This window comes from Dermochelys coriacea, chromosome 1 (genome assembly GCF_009764565.3).
Source record: "Dermochelys coriacea isolate rDerCor1 chromosome 1, rDerCor1.pri.v4, whole genome shotgun sequence".
NCBI lineage: Eukaryota > Metazoa > Chordata > Testudines > Dermochelyidae > Dermochelys > Dermochelys coriacea.
The window spans coordinates 279347239-279371953 of record NC_050068.2 but is presented as its reverse complement, the minus strand read 5'-3'; the positions used below and the strand labels follow the sequence as shown (position 1 = coordinate 279371953).

General features: G+C 40.5%; 1 protein-coding gene across 1 annotated transcript in view; it reads right to left on the bottom strand.

Annotated features, from left to right (window-relative positions):
- Positions 1-24715, bottom strand: part of PPFIA2 (PTPRF interacting protein alpha 2) — a 617899-nt gene that overhangs the window by 255220 nt on the left and 337964 nt on the right. The window contains 1 exon segment of the mRNA XM_043492739.1: positions 12256-12357. Coding sequence (XP_043348674.1) covers positions 12256-12357 — 102 coding nt within the window.

Genomic DNA, 24715 nt, shown 5'->3' with positions numbered 1-24715 from the left:
GAACATTCTGAACTGTATTGGTCCCATCCCAGTACAGACCTTGTAGGACATCAGTGTTTACCTCTCTCTATTCTGAAAACTGACCATTTAATTCCTACCCTTTGTTTCCTATCTTTTAACCAGTTACTGATCCATGAGAGGACCTTCCTTTAGCCCATGACAGTTTACTCTGATTAAGAGCCTTTGGTGAGAGACCTTGTCAAAGGTTTTCTGAAAATCTAAGTACACCACATCCACTGGATCCCTCTTGTCCACATGCTTGTTGACCCCCCTCAAAGAAGTCTAGTAGATTGGTGAAACATGATTTCCCTTTACAAAAACCATGTTGACTCTTCCCCACACAAATCACATTCATCTATATATTGATAATTCTTTACTATAGTTTCCACCAGTTTGCCCGGTACTGAAATTAGGCCTACTGGCCTCTAATTGATGGGATCGCCTCTAGAGCATCTGGGCTAATTTTATTAACAGACCCCTGAATATCTATTGTCAGTCTGTGATACGTAACACAGATTCTTACTTTTGGTAGTCGAACAGGGGGGGAAAAGAACCACCAAAGGGTGGCTATTAAGGGATTTTGAGGTCTGGGACTGCTCCATTTGCTGTCTTTTTCCTCTTGTTTCAGTTTAATATAGTTCTGTGTTATGTAGTATAAAGTCATTATCTCACACATCCCATTATACTGAGCACATTAGTGTGATTTGCAAACAAGAGGCAGAAAACAGCAAGAGCACAGCATGTGGGGCTGGCCAAGCAATGAGGCTGCTAAGCTCACTATAAAATCATAAAAAGAAAAGGAGGACGTGTGGCACCTTAGACTAACAAATTTATTTGAGCATAAGCTTTCGTGAGCTACAGCTCACTTCATCAGCTGCATTCAGTGGAAAATACAGTGGGGAGATTTATATACATACAGAACATGAAACAATGGGTGCTATGATACACACTGTAAGAAGAGTGATCACTTAAGATGAGCTATTACCAGCAGGAGGGTGGGGGGAGGAATCATAATGTCAAGCAGTCACAGAGGTGCTTCCAATCTCATTATATGTGACAAAAGACCATCTTCACCTGCCATGGGCTCTAGGGATCATAATAATGGACACAAGATGAGCCACCAATGCCCCTTCCTCTTCTCCTTTCAATGGAGGCCCTTTCCTTTTTAACCTGGTGCTACATGTACAATCTTATAATGCATCCATCATTTGTGTCTGAGGATTAATGAAGATTACATAATTAAATACATGGCCTAAAAGACTGCATTCTCCATTCCTCCCTTGTATACATACTTTGTGGCTTGTGACAAAAGCCCACCGATGGGCATATAAAAGGTGACCTAAACAGAGGCCAAGATATTGGGAGGAGGACTTGGAAAATTACAACATAGTCATAGAGCAACAAGAGGGATGACAGTGGGGGAATCTCCTCAACATCTTGGATGTCTATACCTATGTGCAAGGAGCACAGGCAATGAACAGGAAGAAGTATTAGTACATAAGCTAAATTATTACTTAATTGGCATCAGACACTTCGTGTGACAAATCTCATGACTGGAATAGCGGGGTAGAGGGGTAGCTTGTTTAGGAAGGGCAGGCAAGGGGAAAAGGAAGAAACTGTTGTATATTACATCAAGAATATATACATTTCTTCCAAGGTACAGAAGAAGGTAGAGAGGCAGAATAGTTGAGTCTCTGGGTGAAGATATGGGGGGGGAAGGGGGATAATGTCATGTTAGTGGTCAACATAGACCACAAAACAAAAAGATTAGGCATTTTTATAACTGAAATATCCAAAACACAAGACTTGGTAATAATGGGGGTCTATAACTACCCAGACATCTGTTGGAAAAGCAATATGGCAAAACAAAAAATGTCCAGTAAGTTTTTTGGAATGTATTGGGGACAACTTTTTGTTTCAGAAGATGGATGAAGTAACCAAAGAAATTAACATTGTAGACTTGCTTCTGATACATGGAGAGGAATTGACTGTGAATTTGAAGATTGAGGGCAGTTTGGATGAAAGTGATAGGAAAGGAGTGAGACCAGCAGAATAAGGACAATGGATTTCAACAAAGTAGACTTTAACAAACTCAGAAAACTGGTAAGTAAGGTCCCATGCAAGGGTTGCAAGTACTTTGGAAGGCAGGATTAGAATACAAAATGACCTTGACAAACAGGAGGGGGACAGCTGCCCAGGGCAACCTGCCAAAGAAAGCGCTGAGAGCTGACCCAGCCCAGCACTCCAGTTGCGCACTGCAGCCAAGTGGACGCATCGCTGGTTCCTCTCCACCTGGACCAGTCCCTTTCCTCCCCACCCCCCCATTGCCGCTCCTCTCAGCTGGCAGGCCCAGGGCTGTCTTCTCCCTGCCCCCTCCCACTTGCTTCTCGGCCTGCCAGCTGAGGAGTCTTGCAAGTGATGGGCGTGGAGAGGAGCCCTCAGCCACTGCAGCTCTGCTCCAGCCCCACCTCCTCCCACCAGAGGCTTGTACCACTTGGTGGAATGAGTGGGGAGGAGGAGGAGAAGGGGGATCCTCAGTGGCAGACCTAGGGGTTTCTGGCTGCCATGCGCCATGGACAGCTGGGTTCCCACATCACGCAGCCCCTGTCTCCTCCCTAGGCTCTCAGGCCCCTGCTGGGCCTGGGACAGCACTGGTGGGAGGCTGCTGTGCATGCAGCTCCCCCCACACCCTGTGCACCCGCCCCGACCCCACCAGTATTCAAATACGGAGGCCAGGGAGCATGGGGTCCCAGACCATGCTGGACAAGAGGTGGCACTGGCAGCTACTGGACCAACACCCTGACCAGTGGATGCTTCTTGCTCCAGGTAAGCCCCCTTGGCTCCAGGTCCTGCAGACCAACTGGAGTCCCATTGCCCTATCCCCTCTCCCAGCTCCCCTGCAGGAGACTCAGTGCCCCCATCCCCCCACCAGCACCCCTGGGGGAGACCTAGTGCCACCTGCCCCCATCCCTCCACCAGCACCTCTGGGGGAGACTGGCCCTCCCCCAGTTCTCCGTGCCCCATCCTCCAACCAGTGTCCTTGGTCTAGGGAGGGATGTGGGTCTGGTCCAGTTCTGTCTGGGGAGGGATGCAGGTCAGGTCCGATTTAGAGGGTTGGCCTAGTCTTTTGGGGGCACAGCTGGTCCTGATCCTAGTCTCTGTGCCTCTCTGCCTGGGGGGGAAGGACTAGCAAGTATGAATAATGACACTGTAAATAAAATGTATTAAAACGTTTTAAACAGTTTTTAAATTCACCCCAATTCCATACAAAAATTTAATTAAAGTCCTGGTAGCTCATATGAGAAATGTGAAGGATATGAGAGTGCGATGGTTCCCTTTTAGTGGAAACAGCACACAGCTGGTGTTCTGGTCAGCTTTGGCTTTTGTTAGCTGTATTTACTTTTTTACACACACACACCCACCCCCAGGGCTCCCTGCATCCAGGTCACTTTCCCCACCTGGGCTGTGCTGTGAGGCATCAGGAGGAGGATAAGGGGGTACAGGGATTAGCGGTGCGGGGAAGGAGGGGAAGAAACAGGTCTTTGGGGCAAAGGGAGGGAGGGGAGCCCATGGTGACCATATGCACCAAAATACAAGTTTGCCCAAGGTGCCATTTTCCCTAAGGCCGGCCCTGTTAACAAATGAGAGAATTGGTCTGAAATCAACCAGATAAAATTCAGTAAAGATAAGTGTAAAGTTCTGCATTTAGGAACGAAAAGTCAAGTGCACAAATACAAATTGGGGAATAATTGACTAGGCAATAATACTGCTGAAAAGGACCTGGGAGGTATAGTCTATCAGAAATTAAATGAGTTGACAATGTGATGTGGTTGCTAAAAACCCTAATATCATTCTGTGGTGTATTAACAGTAGTCTTGTATGTAACACATGGGAGGTAATTGTTCCAATGTACTTGGAACTGGTGAGGTCTCAGCTGGAGTACTGTGACCGTTTCTGGGTGCCACGGTTTAAGAAAAATATGGACAAATTGTAAAGAGTTCAGAGGAAACCAACAAAAATGATAAAAGGTTTAGAAAACCTGACCTATGAGGAAAGGTTTAAAAAAAAATACTTGGTCATTTTTAGTCTTGAGAAAAAGAAGACTGGGAGGGTGGGGAGACCTGATAAGAGTCTTCAGATATGTTAAGGGCTGTTATAAAGAGGACGGTGATCAATTGTTCTCCAAAACCACTGAAGATAGGACAAGAAGTAATCCTCTTAATTTGCAGCAAAGGAGATGTAGGTTAGATATTAGGAAAAACTTTCTAACTATAAGGATAGTTAAACACTGGAATAGGCTTCCAAGGGCGGTTGTTGAACCCCTGTCATTAGAGGTTTCTAAGAACAGGTTAGACAAACACCTGTCACGGATGTTCTAGTTATACTTGGTCCCGCCTCAGTGCAGAGAGCTGGACTAGATAACCTCTTGAGGTCCCTTCCAGCCCTAAAATTCTAAGGTTCCACATTATTTTATTTGCTCCTTCCTGTTTACTTTCACTCCTTCTTGTCCTTCTATCTTTATGGAAGAAAATTTAAGGTTTTTGGGATACTGATTAAATGAAAGCTGTTGCTGGATGTGTTTTACAACTTACACTGCATATAATAAGAAGAAAAGGAGTATGTGGCACCTTAGAGACTAACATTTATTTGAGCATAAGCTTTCGTGAGCTACAGCTCTGATGAAGTGAGCTGTAGCTCACAAAAGCTTATGCTCAAATAAATGTGTTAGTCTCTAAGGTGCCACAAGTACTCCTTTTTCTTTTTGCGGATACAGACTAATACGGCTGCTACTCTGAAAACTGCACATAGTGAGAGCCATGATTTTACTAATATCTAGAGAAAGGGAGATTATCAGACCCAGGCCAAACATCACTGTGGTCCAACCTCCTGCTCCAAAGAGCCTCCCATTTCAGTGCTGTTGACTTCATAAGCTCCTGATGACTGGTGTTGTCAAGCAGTTCATGGTCATAAAGGGAGATGGCCCCGACACAGCCTGGTCCTGTCTACTGAGGCTCTTGAAGATCAGGATCTTAAAATTAGATCTAGTATTGCACAGAGAGTCAGTACACCATAAGGAGTAATGGGTCAGTTTCTAATAGGGTATATTTTCTGGCATTCCTGCACTAACACAATGCAAGAGAATGATTAATGTACTACGTTGTCAGTTAAAGTTTGAAAAGAAACCCTAATCATTTTGTGTGATCTTTTGTTGTAGGATGCTTGTTTTTATATCACTAATTTTGGATCTAGATATGTAGGGTCAGATCCTCAATTGGTGTAGAATGTGTGTAGAATGGTTTATTTCCACTGAAATCAAAGATAGTTATTCACACTTACACTAAGTGAGCATCCAGCTTTGTGTACTTTTTAAATGATACAAGAAATGTATGGAAGAGTCAACATGTATGATGCTGGGTTACACAGTTATGAAAGAGCAAATGTTCCAGTTTTTTTGTTTGGTTTTTTCTACTGTTCTAACTAATTAGTAATTAAAGCCTCCATGAATTGTTCCAATGCATAATTTCCTTCACTCTCCTCTGGAGAGATGGAACGAATGTTTTGTTCATCCACAATGTATAAAAACAAAACCAAGAATTATCTCAAACCAAGATGCTTCACGATTTATAACATGCTAGTTACTGGAATTTCAGAATAGCTTTCAATTCTATTTGTGTAGCTTAATGTAGAGCTAACTTATTCATTGTAAAATAATGAAATATGTTTTATAAATATACTCATATAATATACATTTTGTACTTTTTACATATGACAAAGAGAAATGTGTTTCAATAGGAAAGCACATTTTTCATGGTTTATAATCCATTTTTAATATTTTAATTATTTGTAAATTCTGAATAGCAATTCCATAAAAAAGACCAGAATAGTATACAGTGCTTAAACCTAATGTCAGCATTGATAAGGCATAGTTTAGGCTCAGTACAACAATATTCTCAAGCATATGACTACACTGAAATCTAAATAGATTATCTCTCTCCATCCAGTACACTCTAGAGCTCTTACATGGAGAAGTTATTCCTCTCACTTGTTTGAAAACAGTTCCACATGATTCTATGAGCCACATCCACGCATCTTACCTATACCATCCGTCCCACTTAAAACAATGGGACTACGTATGTGGAAAGCAAATAGGATGCAACCCATAAAATCGTTGGTTTCACCAAGGGGACAAAATACCTCAAGTAAGTGAGCACTGTTAAAGGACAAATGTTCTGTAAAGTGGTGCAGCTTCACTGAATCAACTGGCAGCACCAGTTTACAGCAGCAGAGAATTTGTACCTTATGTTTTTAAGGGCAGGTGTTATCATTTTAGAAAATTGAAATTTCAGAGATATTTCAAATTGTTTTCCCTTAAATATGTATGACTTCTGGGGAACTAGATAGGTGGAAGGATTTGTAAAGAAACATATAGACTTTCACCTCTAGATTGCTAGCAAATATCCAGCTAGATCACTAGTGACAGAAGTGTGTTACCATCTGATGGATGTTTAGTGCCTTCTATGACATGTGCTTGATGTCTAGTTCCCAGACGACAGCTATCTAAATCACAAAAAAACCACCACATTTCACAGTAATTGGTACCTTTGTTCACAGCCTCAAAAGATTAAACAGGAAAAGAGATTGAGCTATCCTCTTGCTCTGGCTGGTCCTCCAGATCAGCAGGTCAGTTTGAGGAAGCTTACACTGTCACTTCTTGTTCTGCAAGTGTCCTATGTACAGGGACCATCATTCTCCAGGGCTGTCAGCCAGCACCTTCCACAAACACTGAACTCACATGAAATGTGTTTTCTCTCTTAAATCTATTACCTTGGATTTCTGAGTCCTGCTTTTCTCCTCCAAACGATTATATTTACAGAATATAGAAGGAGACAAATGGAATTTTAATTTCTATTTTAAACAAGGAGCTTACCCATTAGCATTAAGTAACAAAAAATGTTATCAAGTTTACTACAGTATATTCTTAAGCAGTTTTCAGAAACAATATAAAAAGTTTGCTTACTGAACTGTTAATTTAGGCAGATACTTTACTGTATCCTTACCCCCAACTGCATTTACATTCATTCTGATTACAAACTGCAACTTTGTTGGGAAAAGAAGGGATACTTTAACTAAGAATTATCAACTGGCTCAGGTCAGAAAAAAAAATAATGTCCTCATTTTAACATAACATATATATGTTCATTTTTAGTTTTGGCCTCCTTTGAGATTTGAGATTATCACAATTAATGTACCACATTGGTCTGTGTTCCAGTTCTAGAAGAGATCCTAGAATACCTTTCCATATACTGTAGGCTGGTTATTCTTTCAAAACTGAAATTAGACAGCAGCACAGGCACCTATTCCTTGGGTGCTCCGGGGCTGGAACACCCATGGGAAAAAAATGGTGGTTGCTGAGCATGCACCAGCAGCCAGCTCTCCTCCTCCCACCCCCAGCACCTCCCACCCACCAACGGTTTCACTGATCAGTGCCTCTCCCTCCCTCCCAGTGCTTCCCGTCCACCGCACACCAGCTGTTCCGCGGCATGCAGGACGCATTGCGGGGAGGGGAAGGAATGAGGGTGAGATGCGGTCATGGGAGGGGGCAGAATGGGGTAGAGGAGGGGCTGGAGTGGAGCGCGACCAGGACAGTGGCAGGGAAGAATGGGGGCAGGGCCTGGGGCACAGATGGGGGGGGTCAAGCACCCTCCCGGCACATTAGAAAGTCAGCACCTCTGCTCAATAGTGACTACAAAAGTTACTATAGAAATTTCTACTCTTTCTACTTTTTCAAAGTCACATGAAATGATTTTACTGTCAAAAACATATTTGACTTGCTGTCCATCAGTGCAGAGCCAGTCAATATAGATACAAGTGGTCCAGTACTGTTCTATTTTGCCTCACATGTTGAAAGAATTGCCAACTATGTTCTGAAATGAAAGATAATTCTACTAGGGCTGTCAAGTGATTAAAAAAATTAATCACAATTAATTGCACTTTTAATCAGACTGTTAAACAATATTAAAATATCATTTATTTAAATATTTTGGGGGTTTTCTATATTTTCAAATATAGGGTCAGGGCTGGGGGCTCTGGGATTCAGCCCTGCTCTGGGATTCAGCCCCCCTCAGGGCATGGGGCTCGAGGCTTCAGTCCAGCACGGGGCATGGGGCTTCAGCCCCCCTCAGGGTGCATTGTGTGGGCTTCAGCACCTCTCGGGGTGTGGGACTCTGGGCTTCAGCCTGGAATGAGGCTTTAGCCCCTTTGGGCTTCAGCCCAGCATGGGGCTTAGGGCTCTAGCCCTGCTCAGGGTTCGGGGTGTGAGGCTCCAGCCTCCCCGCGCAGCTGCTGGCTGGGGCTCCTCCAACCCCCACCCCCATACACACCCATCTCCTACTGCCACCTCCAGAACTGGGCTGCTCCAGCCCCACCCCGCACCTAGCTATGGGCCTAGGCTTCAGCCCCCCCACCTATGCCTCCCTTCCCCTCCCCCCCAGGGATGCAATTAACACATTAAAGAAAATTACACGTTAATTTTACTTTGTTAATCACAGGTGTTAACTGCAATTGATAGCCCTCATTTTTACTGTATCTTATGATAATGTAAGAAACAGAAAACACATGGATAAGGCCAAAGGTGAGTATCTCATCCCAGGGAAGAAACCCACTGCAGGGCTGAATTTAAGAAACACTGTGAGAAGGAATAGACATTTTCCCGGGGGGCTCTGGCTGAGGCAGGGAGCTGAGACCCTGCTTTCTTTGTGCCTCAGTTTAAGGTTTCCATAGAATGGAATGCCAATGAGCATACGGGCAGAAGTTCCTCCTTCCTTTTCTCTCAGCAGCATGTGAAAAATTTGGGCTAGATCTTGTTTCTGAAAATCAGAGTATCAGGCATTTTAAGAGGCTCTATTCTTCAAAAGAGGAAGAAATTGTCACAGTTTCAGGATAACTGCACCTGTATTCCTCCTCCATGGTGCATTGAGGGCACCCACTTAAGGTTTCTAGCTTCCAACCATTACCTCCCCCGGTGGAAACCCTTGCCTCTCCCCCTCCTGTCCAGGGTTTTAAGGCTGCACAGCTCCCTGGCTACAGGACAGAGTCTGTTCTTTGCTTTCTCTGTGAACAGTGTATTGCCAGCAGTTATAAGTTACCACACAGCCCTTTTTCAGTAAGCATATTTATTCTTAAGGTAAAAGCACTCCAGAGAAAACATAACAAAAAACATACACAGATATAAAACGCCATACTAAACATACCAGGAGTCACCCATCAGTCTTATGGGGCCCTGGCAGGCCAAAGTCTTTCCAACCCTTCCGCAAGGGTTGCCCCCCTTGGACAGAAGATCCTGCCTGTTTGCTGGATCAGAAAGAAGACCCTGAGTCAGTTTAAATACAGTCTTTTTATACCAAAAGCCCTTTCTTTGTCTGTTGGTCTCTGGAAAATCCAGTTTGAACTAGTATATGCAAGCCTCTTCCAGGGGTGGCACCTCTCTGGAAGTGGTTATAACTTAAGTTATTCACCCCCCCATCCACTGTTCTTACTGCCTGGAGGAGCTGTGGCAATCTCCCCGCCCTGGAACTGAATACAATCCCTGAACCACCATTCATACGCTTAATACAATATGGTCCGTAAAGATACTGCATGTGGTTACAATATCTGTCACAGGGGCACAAAGACTTCTGAGAGTGAAAGCACCTGGAGAGGCTAGGTAAGCCCTGCTTATGGCTGTATCAAATGTAGTGAGGAAGCTGGATTCAAACAAGGGGAGAGTCAGTTGGTCTCACTTATTTTGGCTTGGTTTCCTCTTCCGAATGCCACACTATATCTTGGTTCTTGATATATTATTAGTTTATTAGAATACTTTTGTTTGCTTAGTAGGCTGTTTTCGCAGCATTATATTCTGAGAACAACATATGTCTGTATCAGATTATGAATTCTATAATGTAGTAACATGCTGAACACATCTGTAAACTTGCCTGAGGGTGGCTTATTGTATTGAATTACAGACAGTGCCCTATCCAGGAAAGGTGTTTGAAACTTCATTGAAGACACCAAGACTGATCTGGAGCCAGCAACTTTGATTGTCTCTCATCCAGATGGAACAATGTTTTTTCTATGCAGAGGCCTGCACGTAAGGTAAGCATGACTGGGGGATGTAGCATCCCATGCTGTAGCATCCCAGTGAAGCACGTGGCTAAGAGACAGAGAGTTTACTTAAGGGCACAGTGCTTCTCTGGGTGAGAGGGCTGACTATCCTCACCTTTAGGGAGGTCTTGCAGGAAGGTTAGAACAGGAGGGTCTCTGCCTAGCCTGAAACACTGACTAACCTCAGAGTCACAGAAGGGGTGAGATCAGACCAATGAAGGGTGTTTCTCAGGTCTTTGGTTTTATTTTCAAAGATCTGTAACTTTTGAGTGCTTTAAGAGTAAAGATTCTGTGGTTAAGAAATGCCTTTGATAAGCCTATGTTCTTTGCTTTCCTGCCTCTTTGTCCCTACAGTGACTAAACTAGAAGCTCAGAGTGCTCAGAGCCTAGGCAGCGCTCTTGGGGAGTGTGTATACGCAACGGGGGGGAGAGGGGAAGTGGCTCAGGACGTCTCAGACACTAATTTCAGGATATAGGGGAGCTGGGTGGGGGTACTCCACATCCCAAAGAAGGGTGTCTAACAAGAGGTATGAGTCTGCCCTATACTCCTAGCACTAGAAACAGTGACTAGACTCTACCCAGGCCCAGTGGCCTTGGAAACACATGGGTCCACTTGCAAAAGAATGGTGACTGTACAGTATGGTAACAGGCCAGTTTGTGACACACGTTATTTATTCAAAAAAGAACTCTCAGCACTGATTGTTCTTGCAGATACCAGGTTGACCTTGCAATGCTGACATAAAAAAATAAAAACTGAACTCAATTAATATGGTACCGAGATCATGGAGAGGAACTAAATATGTAACAAATGTAATTTTTACAAAGTCACTTATAGCACATGCACAATAGTGCTAAAAAGTGCACTTTGATGTTTAGGTTTATGAGATTTAAAGTTACTGTAATTCTAATGCAGATTCATCAAGAGAAGACTTGTGTTTGTTTCACAGTTGCAGGTATCTCAAACATTCTTGACTGTCTGCAGTTGTAGGTGTGTTGGTCTCATAATATTAGAGAGACAATATGGGTGAAAAGTTCCATTGGTCCAATAAAAGATATTACCTCACCCACCTTGTATCTCTGACTTGAATGTCAAGTTGTTCCATTCTTCTTTCCATAGCCTTGGTTTGGATGAGTACATTAGTTTATCTGTATTTACTATATAGTGTATTTTTTTCCATCTCTTAGGTCTTCATCTTCCATGTCTAACTGCTTCTCCATTCCATAACACATTGGTAAGTTTATAAATTTTAGCTGCCAGGATTTCAAATGTACCCTCTAGCAAGGCCATCACATTCTATAACCTTTATTCACTGGTATTGGTTGCCCTAATAAATCTCTTGTTGATTTCTCTTCACTTAGCACAGGAACAGATTGTCTAAGTTTCATGGTTTGCAAAAGTGGTGTCAATGTCAGAGCTTGATTTAGCTCCTGCTATGCCCTAAAGCTGGCATTTCTCATTTAGTAAATGCCTATTATTCACCATTAGCTTTTCTTGGGTGATTCTTTCCGTTAGAAACTTCTGAACAGAATCAAATCCACTATATGCATCAACACGCAGCATTTTTAATGGCATATGAATATATATGCACCTATCTACATATTACAGATATGCCACCATTTAAAATTGGCACTAATCATTCAAGAGTATTTTAGATCTAAACGGGTGATTTCTTTACATGTTTTCAAACCCAATTACAATACAAACCAATGTACGCTACCAGTCAAATTCTGCATTCAAGTAAGTATGAGGACAATGTGGCCCTCAAGTTTTACAGGACTGTGAAATCCTGGCCTTGCTGAAGTCAACAGCAAAACTTCCATCAACTTCATGGGGCCACAATATCAGGTTAAAGTGTATTAAGCACATTATCGTCAAAATTATAATGTTTTGTTTCCCTCACATAAAATATATCACACTTTCTTGTAGAAGAATTGTAGTAAGCTTATCTTGTTACACAAAATAAACAAGTTCTTACAAACTTGATATTCTTATGTCAGGATTATGATTATTATTAAAGCAAATTAACAGGTGTAGGCACACAGTTGTATTCCTTCTGCTTCATACAAAGTTAGTCCTAAAAGCATACACTCATAAAAATTCTACTGTATACTTACTCTTGTGTTGTTTCTTTCAGCCTTCAGTTCTGAAATCTCTTCTTCTTTTTCAAGCAGTTGCTCCCTACACACATTTAACTCTTTTGTCAGTGAAGCAAATTCCTATAAAAAGGAAATAAATACAAAGATTATTTTAAATGTACATTTTGGAGTGTATTCCCAAAATTAATTTGCATTGTAAGATTTAGGATTTAATATTTAAGTAACTTTTTATATTGCAGCCTTTCTGGACTTTTAAAAATTAAAACAGCACAGATAAGTATTATTGTCTATAATATTACGTATTTGTGGTTACTGGTACATAATTCATAACTATGTGTAACTAAAGGATTCTAGAAAGTTATGGGGTCAAAGTCAGCTTCGGAGCTTGGTCAGTTGAAATAGCTGAGGATCTGGCCTATAGTCTAGCAAATTATTTCTGAACACATCAAATTATTTTGATTAGAGATTGGGAAGCAAATTAATTGCAATACCATAATCAATAACAACAATAAGCTGCTTCTATAGCCCTGTCCATCCAATGATCTCAAAAAGCTCTACCACATTAGCATTTTAAGGTACCAATTCAAGAAAGAATCCTATTCAGGATAGCATTTAAGCATGTACTTAACTTTAAGCACCAGCTAAAGTCCCATTGAATTAATAGGACTTTAGCAGGTGCTTTAAGTTAAGCAGGTGATTAAAAACTGACATAAAAAGAAATGAACTTTAGTGTACACTTAAGTGCTTTCCAGAATCAGAGCCTAAGGCGCATAACTTTCCTGTGAGGTTGGTAATATTCTATTTTCGATTTGTTTAGATTTAAAAAAAACAATAAAAATACCACAAAGACACTTTTTCTACAAAAACTCTGGCCAAAGCTGATGAAACGCACCTATTCAGAACACTGAGACATGTTTAAAATTACAGTTGCCAATCAGTGAAGCTGACAGTATCTCTTTTACCTTCAAACCTTGAAATTACCAACTAAAACAGGGGTGCTGGAACAATTTTTATAGTGGGGGTGCTGAGAGCCATTGAACCAAACTGTAAACCACTTAATAAATAATAATAATAATGGAAACCACTTCAAGTTAAGGTGTGCTGCAGCACCCCTACATCCCTAATTCCAGCACCTATGAACTAAAACATAAAAAGTGATAAGAGTCCTAGAGTTTATGGCTTGGAGGGATCCACAGATCACCTCTTGTATACTGAAGGCCACCACCACCACCCAAGCACCCCCACACTAATCTCAAGTCCATTCTATCCTCATATACAAGCTTATAACACCCCCAATACCAGAAGTGAAAGTAAGCTGGTACAGTCCGGTTCAGCGTACCGTCAAGAGCCAGTACGCCATGCCAGACCAGACCGGTTTCCCCAGGCTGGTGCTTTAAAGGGCCCCACGCTCCCCGCAGCGAGCCCTGCTGCCAGAGCTCCTGGGGTAGCAGCGGCAAGGCTCCAGCAGTGTTTTAAAGGGCCCAGGGCTCCCGTCACTGCGGGGAGCACTGGGCCCTGTAAAGTGCTGCCCGACCCCACTGCCGGAGCCCCTGGGGTAGTGGCAGCAGGGCTCCGGCAGTGATTTAAAGATCCTGGAGCTCCGCTGCTGTAGCAGCGACCGGAGCCCGGGGCCCTTTAAATCTCTCCTGAGCTCCCAGCTGTCTCTGCAGCTGGTAGCTCCAAGGGTGATTTAAAGGCCCGGGGGCTCCCAGCCGCAGCCCTGGGACCTTTAAATCTTGGCTCAGTATTCTGGAGTTACGGTAAGTCCTTTAAGTTACTTTCACCCCTGCCCAACACCCTTCCTCTGAAGGTAAACACAGTTGAACCAATAAAGGGAATGAATTTCAATGACTAAACCCCTACCAAAAACATCTTGTTGACAGGCTGCCTCTATTAAATATGAAGTATGAAACTCATGAACCTCTGGTTATGGCAACTGTAGCTTACAGCATGGGAGAAAGGCATGTATGTATTAGTGTCTTATTGTAACATGTTACGCATGTTGTGTAAACTAAAAACTTTAATATTTCTATTTGACATTTTCGGTTCAAATTAAATCATCAGCATGTCAGCAGAGTATTATTTTGGGGCTAGTCTTGCAGTCTTTAATCATAAAGGACTCCCTCTGAAATCAAGACTGAAGGTAAAACTGGATTTACACTATATCATATGTGAACCTGTGATGGGGTATGCATACCCCACACTATGGGCGGAGGAAGTCCTACCCCTCAGACCATGCTGGGCATGCTCCAACTACTGTACTAGAATAAAGGAGGCTCCAGGCAAGGAGCTGCTACAGCCCCTGATTGCAGGAATGAGAGATCCCAGGGACCAGTCCAGATACCTGCTACCTACAGTTTGTTGGTGGGAGTAGTTAGAGTTCTAGGGAGCTACCTGCACCAGGGAATCTAGAGACCCCAATAATATATGGACTATAGGTTCAGAAGACATGGTAGGAAGTGGCCCAGGGAGGCAGAGTGAGTTGTATCTCCCACCCATGTAAGGTCAGCATGTTGCAGTAGGATCCCCACTGATTGAGTGACAAACGCACTTGCCGCTGACAGGGCTCTGGGCTGGAAAGCAGTGGAGTTGGGTTGGCCCGGGTTCCCCTACCCTGGCCACCATTCCCCCTTTGGTGTTTGACCTTGTATCTGTACATTGGGCCGTACAGCCCTGAATGTCAAAGGCAGCCATATTGACTCTGGCCATTAGCCATACAGCCCTGAACCCCAAGGGCAGCCATATTGACTCTGACTCACGGGCCGTACTGCTGTCAGTCTAAGAACCGTCTGGGAGACTGCAACCGCAGCGGTATCACAACTCTGATCCTCCATCCTCCCCCATAGATGGATGGGATGTGGGTACCCCCTGGCAGAAGTCTTTCATATAATACTGTTTTCTAAAAATTCTCAAAGAGTAACAGTCTAATAGAGGAGTCTCCAATTGTCATTCTGACAAAAGTCCCATTGAACTCTCTGGGATTGACCATTAGTCTGTTATTCTAAACCAATGCCAGATATGTACATACTGTACACATTAAATGGTACATTCATTTTATTGCAATATTGTAATTCCCAGTAACCAGATTGAATATGTAGAAGTATAGGATTCTTCTCAAGGCAGTCAATACGCTATGTGCAATACAAGAAAGATAAAAAGGGTTCTTGGATTTAGTAGGCATATGCTTCAGAGGTAGTATTTTAACACTTTCTGTGTTTAATTGAATTATCATGTTGTAGTCTCTTTTGTTCTTTACATTAATTTCTTCACGCAGTGATAAATGGCTCTAGTTATGCTTCTACTATTGCTGCTGTGTAGCTATATCAGCACATTATGCAATAGGGAAAGGCTATTTTTTGAAGCATAGAGGAACAAAGGAATTAGTGGGATTTACAACAAAAATAAAATAAAATAACAAAACACTTCAAACTCTGTAATTTCTATGGCCTTCCAATATTTCTGTGATGAATAAACAGCTTTCAGAAACCATATTGTAAGGCATCCCATGAATTCTTCAGCTTTGTAACTCAGACGAGGTGAAATGCAAAGAAATTAATTTCAAACATTTTTCAAACACATTTTTCTATAGACTATGTTTCATGAACATTGTCTTTTTTCTATTTTGATTTCAGAAGTTTAACCTCTTTTTGCATATTTTATATAGTATTTATATATAATATGCTATATATTCTATCAGTAGATGGACTGTGAGACTTATGCTCCTAAGTCACTTTTGAAAGTGGAATTTAAGCGCTTAAGTGACTATATTGCTTTTTAAAATTTGGGGCCACAGTGCTTAAAAAGCGTTATACTTTTGTCTATGCACTTTATTGTAGGTTTGATGTACTATCGGACAATGACAATCTGACTAGTGCTCTCTTATACACAGGAAAATGATAAAAGACAAAAACATCATATCACCTTTAGGTGAACACTTTTCACCAAGCAGTCATTTAATCTGACCTATCTGTCCTCATCCTCAAAGGAAACCCACATAACACTTTCAAAAGACGAGCCTGGAAGCTTAAATTCATAACTTTGGTAGACACTAAAAAGCGTGAACTAAAAAGAGACACTGAATTTATGACTTATTACAACAATCTGTAAACTACTAACCCTCCCCAGCTGTTCCCTCCAGTCATATGGAGGCAAGGGAGAGGAGGGTGTTAATGGGCCACTTTACCTTGAATGGTCCCTTGAAATGTTTGTTAACTACTTACACTAAACAATCTGTTCCACCTTGTATTTAGCAGTGAGCATGTTTCCCAGACCTGAAGAAGAGCTCTGTGTTAGCTCAAAAGTTTCTCTCTCTCACCAATTGAAGTTGATCCAATAAAATATATTATCTCACCCACCTTGTGTCTCTAATATCCTGGGTCCAACAACAACACTGCATATATTTAAATGATATCATTTAAACCATATACCAAGCGATAATATTATATTTAGCATTAATATAAAGAAATAAAAGTCAGTTTAAATTAGATACTCAAAACACATATATGCTCTTTCTATACCTGCTTCTGGAAGATAAAAGTTACAGTCCTCCAATCTCAAATCCTACTGATAACCTTGCTATATATTTTGTGTACTCATATCACAGTGCATGAGAGATTTCTAACTATATTCTAATGTTCTGATACATTTATCTATTTTAGCTATAAATGTTATGCTTTCAAAAACTCATGAACAGATGTTAAAAGTAATATTTTAGCATATTTCATTTTCCATTCTCCAATTCCTAGATAGTTTTAATGAACAAATAAGTCAAGTGACTGCCATCTAAAATCCTGTAGTTATTGCTGACTTGGGGGCGGTACTATGGTACAGAAAACTCAGCTTTATTAATAACCAGATGTAAGCTCTTTTTGTTTCGAACTTAAATGCTTTAGGCTGTTGGCATATGCTTGGATGCTGGGAAGTGTGTCAGCTGATGTCAAGGATTACACGTGTCACCTGATGATTTAGGAGGATTCATAGTGATTAGCTACAGTAAGGCAGAGATACAGTCTGATGATAAACTTTTTGTTCTTTAGATTTAACGTCTATATGTATCAGTTAGATATGGACATATGGACTTATCAGGTAGTCTGTTCATCACTGTACCAAATCCAAGACTGTCCCTGCACTATGTCCCTAGGGCTCTGGCTGTCCAGTTTTGAATAATTATGCAATATAGTTTCCGCTACTTCATTTGGGAGACTCTCTTATGGTTTTACAGAACTTACCCTGGTCATCAGCCTAAGTTTCCCATTACTTAATTTCAAGTCATTACTCTAAGGGGTTGACTAAACTGGCAATATGCAGCGCTGCAACTTTCTCACTCAGGGGTGCGAAAATACAAACCCCTGAGTGCAGCAAGTTTCAGTGCCAGTGTAAACAGAGCACCAGCGCTGGGAGCTATGCCCTTCGTGGGAGGTGGTTTTATTAGAGCTTTGGGAGAGCTCTCTCCCAGCGCTCTGCCGTGACTACATAAGCCATCTTAAAGCACTGCCTTGGCAGCGCTTTAGCGTTGCCGGTGTAGACTAGCCCTCAGTTATATGTCTAGGGATCACCATAATTATCTTACATGCCAAGGTGAAAGTAGGCCGGTACAGCGTACCGGCAAGAAGCCAGTACCGGCCCATGCGCAGCCAACATTAAAGCGCTGCCACAGCCGCACTTTAACATCATTGCCCCTTTTGCCCCAGCCTTCCCTGACAGGGGTGGGCAAAAGGGGCAGCTGCCCCAGGGCTAGCGATTTAAAAGGGCCTGGGGCTCTCTGACGCTATCGCAACAGAGCCCTGGGCCCCTTCAAATCCCCGCTGGAGCCCTGGGCAGTGCAGGCCAGGCAGCATGGATGAGCTGGCTTGGGGAGGCTGACCCCAGCCCAGCCCCACCCCTTCTGGGGCCCCAGAGGCAGACCCCCATACCAGTAAGTGTTCAATATTACTTCCACCCATGCTTACATGTCATCATTTACAGCCATCAAAAAGCTATAGACTATATTCATAGTACTGAGTAGTCCTCATTGGGCCAAGATATCTGTATACAGCTTTCTAGATCTTTTCCAGAAGTTGATACCTTCAAGCCCCTTAATTATTTTGGTTTTGTTGTTCTCTGAATTTCCTCCATGTTGTTGATATCTTTGTGGTTCTGATATTTACAAAAGGCAGTCACCTCTTTGTTCATTAAGAGCTGAAGAACATTCAGTGGTCAAGTTTCCTTTTTATCTGAAATACTAGATAGCACCCAATTGTCAAGAGCTTTGACTTCTCTGAATTGAAAGGTGACACTATGTAAATTCCAAGAAGAAAATCTTTCTAAGACTTCTACAGAGAATGTCTCACTGTAACAGTGGATTTGATCTTGGTCTTTACAATTAAATAAATTATTTTTGTCATATTTTTGTTTGGTAACTTAAAAACACCTAAAACTTCACAACAAGCTTCTTGTGAATTCATGCTTCAGAAAAACATGCATAAATGCTGAAATTCTTTTAAAGTGTATCATTAAGTCTGCGATGTCGCCTGAGTAATGTACATGTACATATCTCCAGAGTACGAAAGCTCAAGTTGAAAGCAAAGAAATACATGTTTTTGTTTTACCCAGTTATGTAATAGCATGTGATGCCAATGACCTCTCCTCTTACATTTGCCTCCTAGATGTACAGGAACCAAAAGAATACTGTCATCTAAAATTACTGTTTGTAGCAGAAATGTTGCATGGTCAGTCATAGTTTAGGACCCCTGAAGGTAGAATCTGCCGTATAACTAATACAATTTGACAAGTACAACTGCACTCTTAAAGTTGATACAGAGGTTGTTGGGCTCTGAAGCCGATTAAGGAACTAAACAGGATTAAAACTATATGGAAATTACTCATTTGTTTGCACTATTTTTATATTATAATATGAAAAACTTAATAAAGAAAAATTGCTAATGACTTAAAATATAGGAAACTGCAATTATTTTGAAGCCTGAATAAACATACTGCAGGAGGTTAGTCTATTTACTTAGCTGAATATTTCCCCTCTCCCAGTAGCTCACTTGAAATATAATAGACCCAATATGACTGAAAAAATAGTCAAATCAAAATGTCAAATTTTCACTTACATGTGCATATCTTTGAAGAAATGGCAGATCTTTAAAAAAGTTCTAAATTCAGATGTAGTTGAGAGCCATTCAGAATCATAAAAAATATAGAAATGTAGGGCTGAAAGGGACATCAAGCAGTCATCAAGTTCAGCCCCCCAGGCCGAGTCAGTATTAAGTATACCTAAACCTTCCTTAGCAGGTGTTTTTCTAACATGTTCTTAAAAACCTTCAATGATGAACATTCTACAACCTCCCTAGATAACTTGTTCCAGTGCTTAACTGTCTTTGGTAGAAAGTTTTTCCTAATAGCCAACCTAAATCTCCCTGACTGCAAACTAAGCCAATTACTTCTTGTCCTTCCCACCATGCACATGGAGAACAATTGATCATTTTTATAACAGCCCTTAACATATTTGAAGACTGTAATCATATCTCCCCTCAGCCTTGTCTTCTCTAGACAGAATACACCCAATTCTTTCAACCTTTCCTCATAGGTCATGTTTGCTAAACCACATCACTTTTATTGCTCTTCTCTGGACTTTCTCCAATTTGTCCACATCTTACTTAAAGTGTAGTGCACAAAACTGGACACAGAACTCCAGCTGAGGCTTCACCAGTGCCAAGTAGGTGAGACAGATGGACTAATTACCCCCCACATCCTACATGTGACACTCCTGTTACAACATTTTAGAATGACATTTGCCTTTTTTTGGCAACAGCATCACACTGTTGACTTATATTCAATTTGTGACCCACTACAATCCCACATCCTTTTCTGCAGCACTACTGCCTAGCCATTATATTCCAACTGTATTTGTACATTTGATTTTTTTCTTCCTAAAGTGTAGCACTTTACACTTGTTTTTATTAAATTTCATTGTATTGATTTTCAGACCAATTCTCCAATCAAGATCATTTTCATTCCAATTCTGTCCTGCAAAGTGCTAGTAACCCCTCCTAGCTTGAAAGGTATTTGCAAATTTTATAAGCAAACTCTCCACTTCATCATCTAAATCATTAATATAAACATTGAATAGTACCGGACCCAAGACAGACCAGAATATCTAAATGTGTTACAAAATAAAAAACAAAATGAAAACTGAAGCTACTTGCTCATTACTGGACACTGTGTTAACTCCCAGTTCAACAGACAGCTGCTAGGGTAGATCTATAATTCCTCCAGTACAGGAAACAGAAGTACAACCTGAGATCAGAGGGGAACAAGCTCAGCAGAAAGCCAAAAGATGCATGCAAGAAGGAACAGAAGGCTGGAGGTATTTGCCTAAGCACTGGCAGTGAAGAAGGAACGCAGCTTGAGAGCGGGGATAACTGCAGGAGATGGTCACAGGGCAGTGATCTGCAGGCAGGAGGAGAGTGTGAAGAGGTTTCACCAAGAATTTACTACCTCTAAATCTCTGTTGTAGATTGCCTCTAGTGGCTGGGCTAGGAACTGCTTTGTTTGTTTAGCATAACCATTAAATGAAATTCACCTGGTGTATTTTACCTTTTAGTTTCTAGATTCTAGTGCTGGGAGCACCTGCACACTTCCCTTCAAGCTTGTAGTATACCCAAGATGGGCAAATAATGGATTTTTTGTTTAAATGACAACTTTGACAAGCTTAAAAAAATTGTTTTGAGTCAAAAAAAAAACATTTGTTGTGACAAGATTGAAGCATTTAATTTCCATTATGACAATTTTTAAACATTTGATTTAAAAAAAAATTGAAATGGCAAGTCATTTCAATCTGAACAATTAAAATGTTTTGTTCTAAAAAAATGCTGAAACAAAATGTTTTGATTTTTTAAAAAAATTTTTGGTGTTTTTTTTTAGAAATGATCAATTTGGCAAAATGTACATAAATTCATAAAATGTCACCATATCAGCATTTTTCACTTTGAAATGACTTTTCATTTCAAAATGTTTAAAAAAAGACAAATGTTTAAAAGGGTCAACATGGAAATGAAATGTTTCAATCTTGTCAATGCTCAAGGTCAGTGGGATACTATTTTCCCAAATGAAAATTTCTCTTGATTCAAGATTTGGTATTTAGTTACATTTTTATACTGATATGGTATCAGTTGATCCCGGAAATAGTGAAAATGTCAATCTCTGATCTCATGTATTTAGGTTCCTCCCAAACTCCAGCAATTTAAGAGAATAGGCATTAATACCTTTATGTATTAATTGAGATCCATGGTATGCCCACACATTGAATACTGCATGCAGTTCTGGTCACCCCAGCTTAAAAAGATTGGAAAAGGTACAGAGAAGGGCAACAAAAATTATTAGGGGTATGGAACAGCTTCCATATGAGGAGAGATTAAAAAGACTGGGACAGTTCAGATTGAAAAAGAGATGACTTAGAGGGGATGATAGAGATCTATAAAATCATGAATATTGTGCAGAAAATGAATAGGGAAGTGATTTACTCCTTCACATAACACAAGAACTAGGGGTCACTCAAATAAATTAATAGAGAGCAGGTTTAAAACAAACATAAGGAAGTAGTTCTTCGCATAATTAATAGTTGGACTGTGGAATTAGTGCCAGGGGATGTTGTGAAGCCCAAAACTATAACAGGGCCCAACAAAGAACTAGATAAATTCATGGAAGATAGATTCATCAATGGCTATTAGCCAAGATGGTCATGGATGAAACCCCATGCTCTGGGTGTCCCTAGTCTCTAACTGGCAAATGCTGGGAGTGGACAACAGGGCAAGGACCACTCAATGATTGCCTGTTCTGTTGATCCCCTCAGAAGAATCTGGTGTTGGCTAATGTTGGAAGACAGGCTACTGGGCTAGATAGACCATTGGTCTGACCCAGTATGGCCATTCTTATGAGATAGCTCAGGGATATTTTGCTTTTGATAGGAATTTATTTTATACAACTGAAATATATTGTGAAAATCTCTAAAATCACATCATTTTCTGTTCATCCAGGTTTTGGTTTTGGACATGTAACCTTGCATAATAAAACACATGGTACATACACACAAAATTACCATGTGAGATTTTTCCCCCATAAGCTTTCAAAGTGATTTTCAGTCAAATTAAAGATTGAAGTAGCTTTGAATTTTCACTTCTTTTTTTCTAAAATGACAATGATTAACTTTAAAAAAATGGTTGGTGTTCAGAACTCATTCTAATGTGAACTATTTGTTAGACTAAATTCAGGTATAATCATCTTTTGAAATGTAAATTAGGAATAAGAAATTAACTAGAAATCTTGAAGGAAAATGTCAGTATTTTCTTCTTTTATGAGAAACTTGAGCCATCTGATCCTTTGTCAGAATGCAGTGTGCTGAATATATTGCCAGACCCAGAGTAAATGTTGTATGCAAAATAGGTAAGTCATAGGCTTGCTGGCATTTAGATATTCTGTTGGCAGTACAAGCCAATTTTCTACAGCTCTGATAGGTAACGCAGGAAGCATGTTCAACTAGAAGCTGCATATTAATTAAAAAGATACTAATGTCAGATATCTGGTTTGGAAGAAATCTGACATGACAATACAAAAATAAAAATGTTAACTGACCCATGTTAATGTTTTTCCCACCAGGACAAGGAAAAAAGAGAGAGAAATAAAATATATGCATAGAAAGGTAAAATATTTGAGTTGGACCAGAATACTCATTATGGATTAGAACCAAAGCCTGTTTAAGTCAATGGAAAGGTTGCCACTGATTTTAAGGGGTTTGGATCTGGTCTTATTTCAACAAAAACGTAAAAGTTTGTTTTAACTCTATGCAAAACTCAAATAAGTTTACATTGTTATAGAAAAATACACAGGTCCCTAATGATGTAATCTCTCCCATCTCTAGTTTTTATGATATGTTTTCAATTTGGCTTCCATATGCAGCTGAAATATTTGTGATGTATTCTGAAATTAAAGAAACTTCTTTAAAGCTTTTAACTATATTAATTTAGACAAAATAATGCTATTATAACAATTTGGGGATAGAAGCCTATATCAATTTCTTTAAGTGTTATTCTTTTGCCTCCCTCACTTAACAAACCAGACAATCAGTCTGAATCCCTAATTCAGACACAGTAGAGCAAAGCGCATTCTTGACTTCACTGAACGGATTTATACTGACTTCAGCTAAGTCTGAATTCAGCCCTGGATGCCGAATGAAGAGAGAAACGAGAGATCCTCAAAATAACTACTATGATACAAAAATGTTCTTTATTTACAGGTTGGAAAAAGGAATTAACCCTTATAAAGACAGACTTCTAAAGGGTTTTTTATTTGACCAGCACAAACTATGTAGACAGACTTGCTTCCCTGCATATTTGGATTTCAACTCTAACTCAAAGCAGAAGAAACTTTCTTCAACATCTCCCCATTATGTCGCATGGGCTTTGCTTCACCTAATTCAGGGTGGTTTGATTTAATTATTTTTCAATGGGAATTTTACTTTAAAAATAATCTATATGATCTATTCAGTCATTTAAAACAAAATAATTAAGTTTTCATTTTGGTGCCTCTGCCACTACCAGTCCATAAATTCCTGGCTTCCTGTCCATTCCCTCCTGTTACTGTAGTGGCAATTGGAGAATCTCTAGCCTTCTAGATGTAATTCAGTGTACACCCATTTTACAAACTGGTCAAAGGAGCAGTATTTGAATGTAAAGTAGGCTTAATGGCACTGGTCAGTTTCAAATCACATCTAAGTTTGGATTAGATTTTATAATCTTTATATCTTGCAAGATGTTGTAGGGAGATTTTGGCAGGAATCACCTGAATTCATTTGCTCTTCTGAGATTTCAGTAGCATGAAAACTGGAACATATGCCACTTCTAATTTTGGATCCAATCAGGAAGCAACAAATAAAGATTTGCAACCAGAGTTTTGTAGTGATGCATAGCTCAATCTTGTATGCAATTTGCATGGAGAGTTCCTGCAATGCTCCATAAGTGCTTTCCAAGAGCTACCCCTTTATTTTACAACAAAGAGATGATTCAGTTACTCTCTTTGCTCATCAGGTTGCTTTACCACTGGTACTAAATTATGTAAACAATGTTATTTTATGATGTGGTCTTGAGTAACCTCCACCTTGATTTGACAGTGGCATTGAGTTTGATTTAAACCATGCTTTAAGATGTGAATGTAGGTGGGGTTTTTTCAGCTGAGTTACTCATATCCTATTTTTATACAGATGTTAAACATGCTTCAGACTATGAAGAAATTACCTCTGTAGGTTCAGGTTATTTACTGCCCTGCAGGATTCCCAGCATGTAGAAAGTGTGATTAAATGTGACACTGTGAGAGTTCATGAATCCACAAAGGAAAACATAAAGACTGAGGATTTCTGTTATGTAAGATATAAAAATAATTCAGTAAGATGATGTAGCTGTGACCCCAAGGTTACAGTATTATTACTTTCAGAAATGCAAAT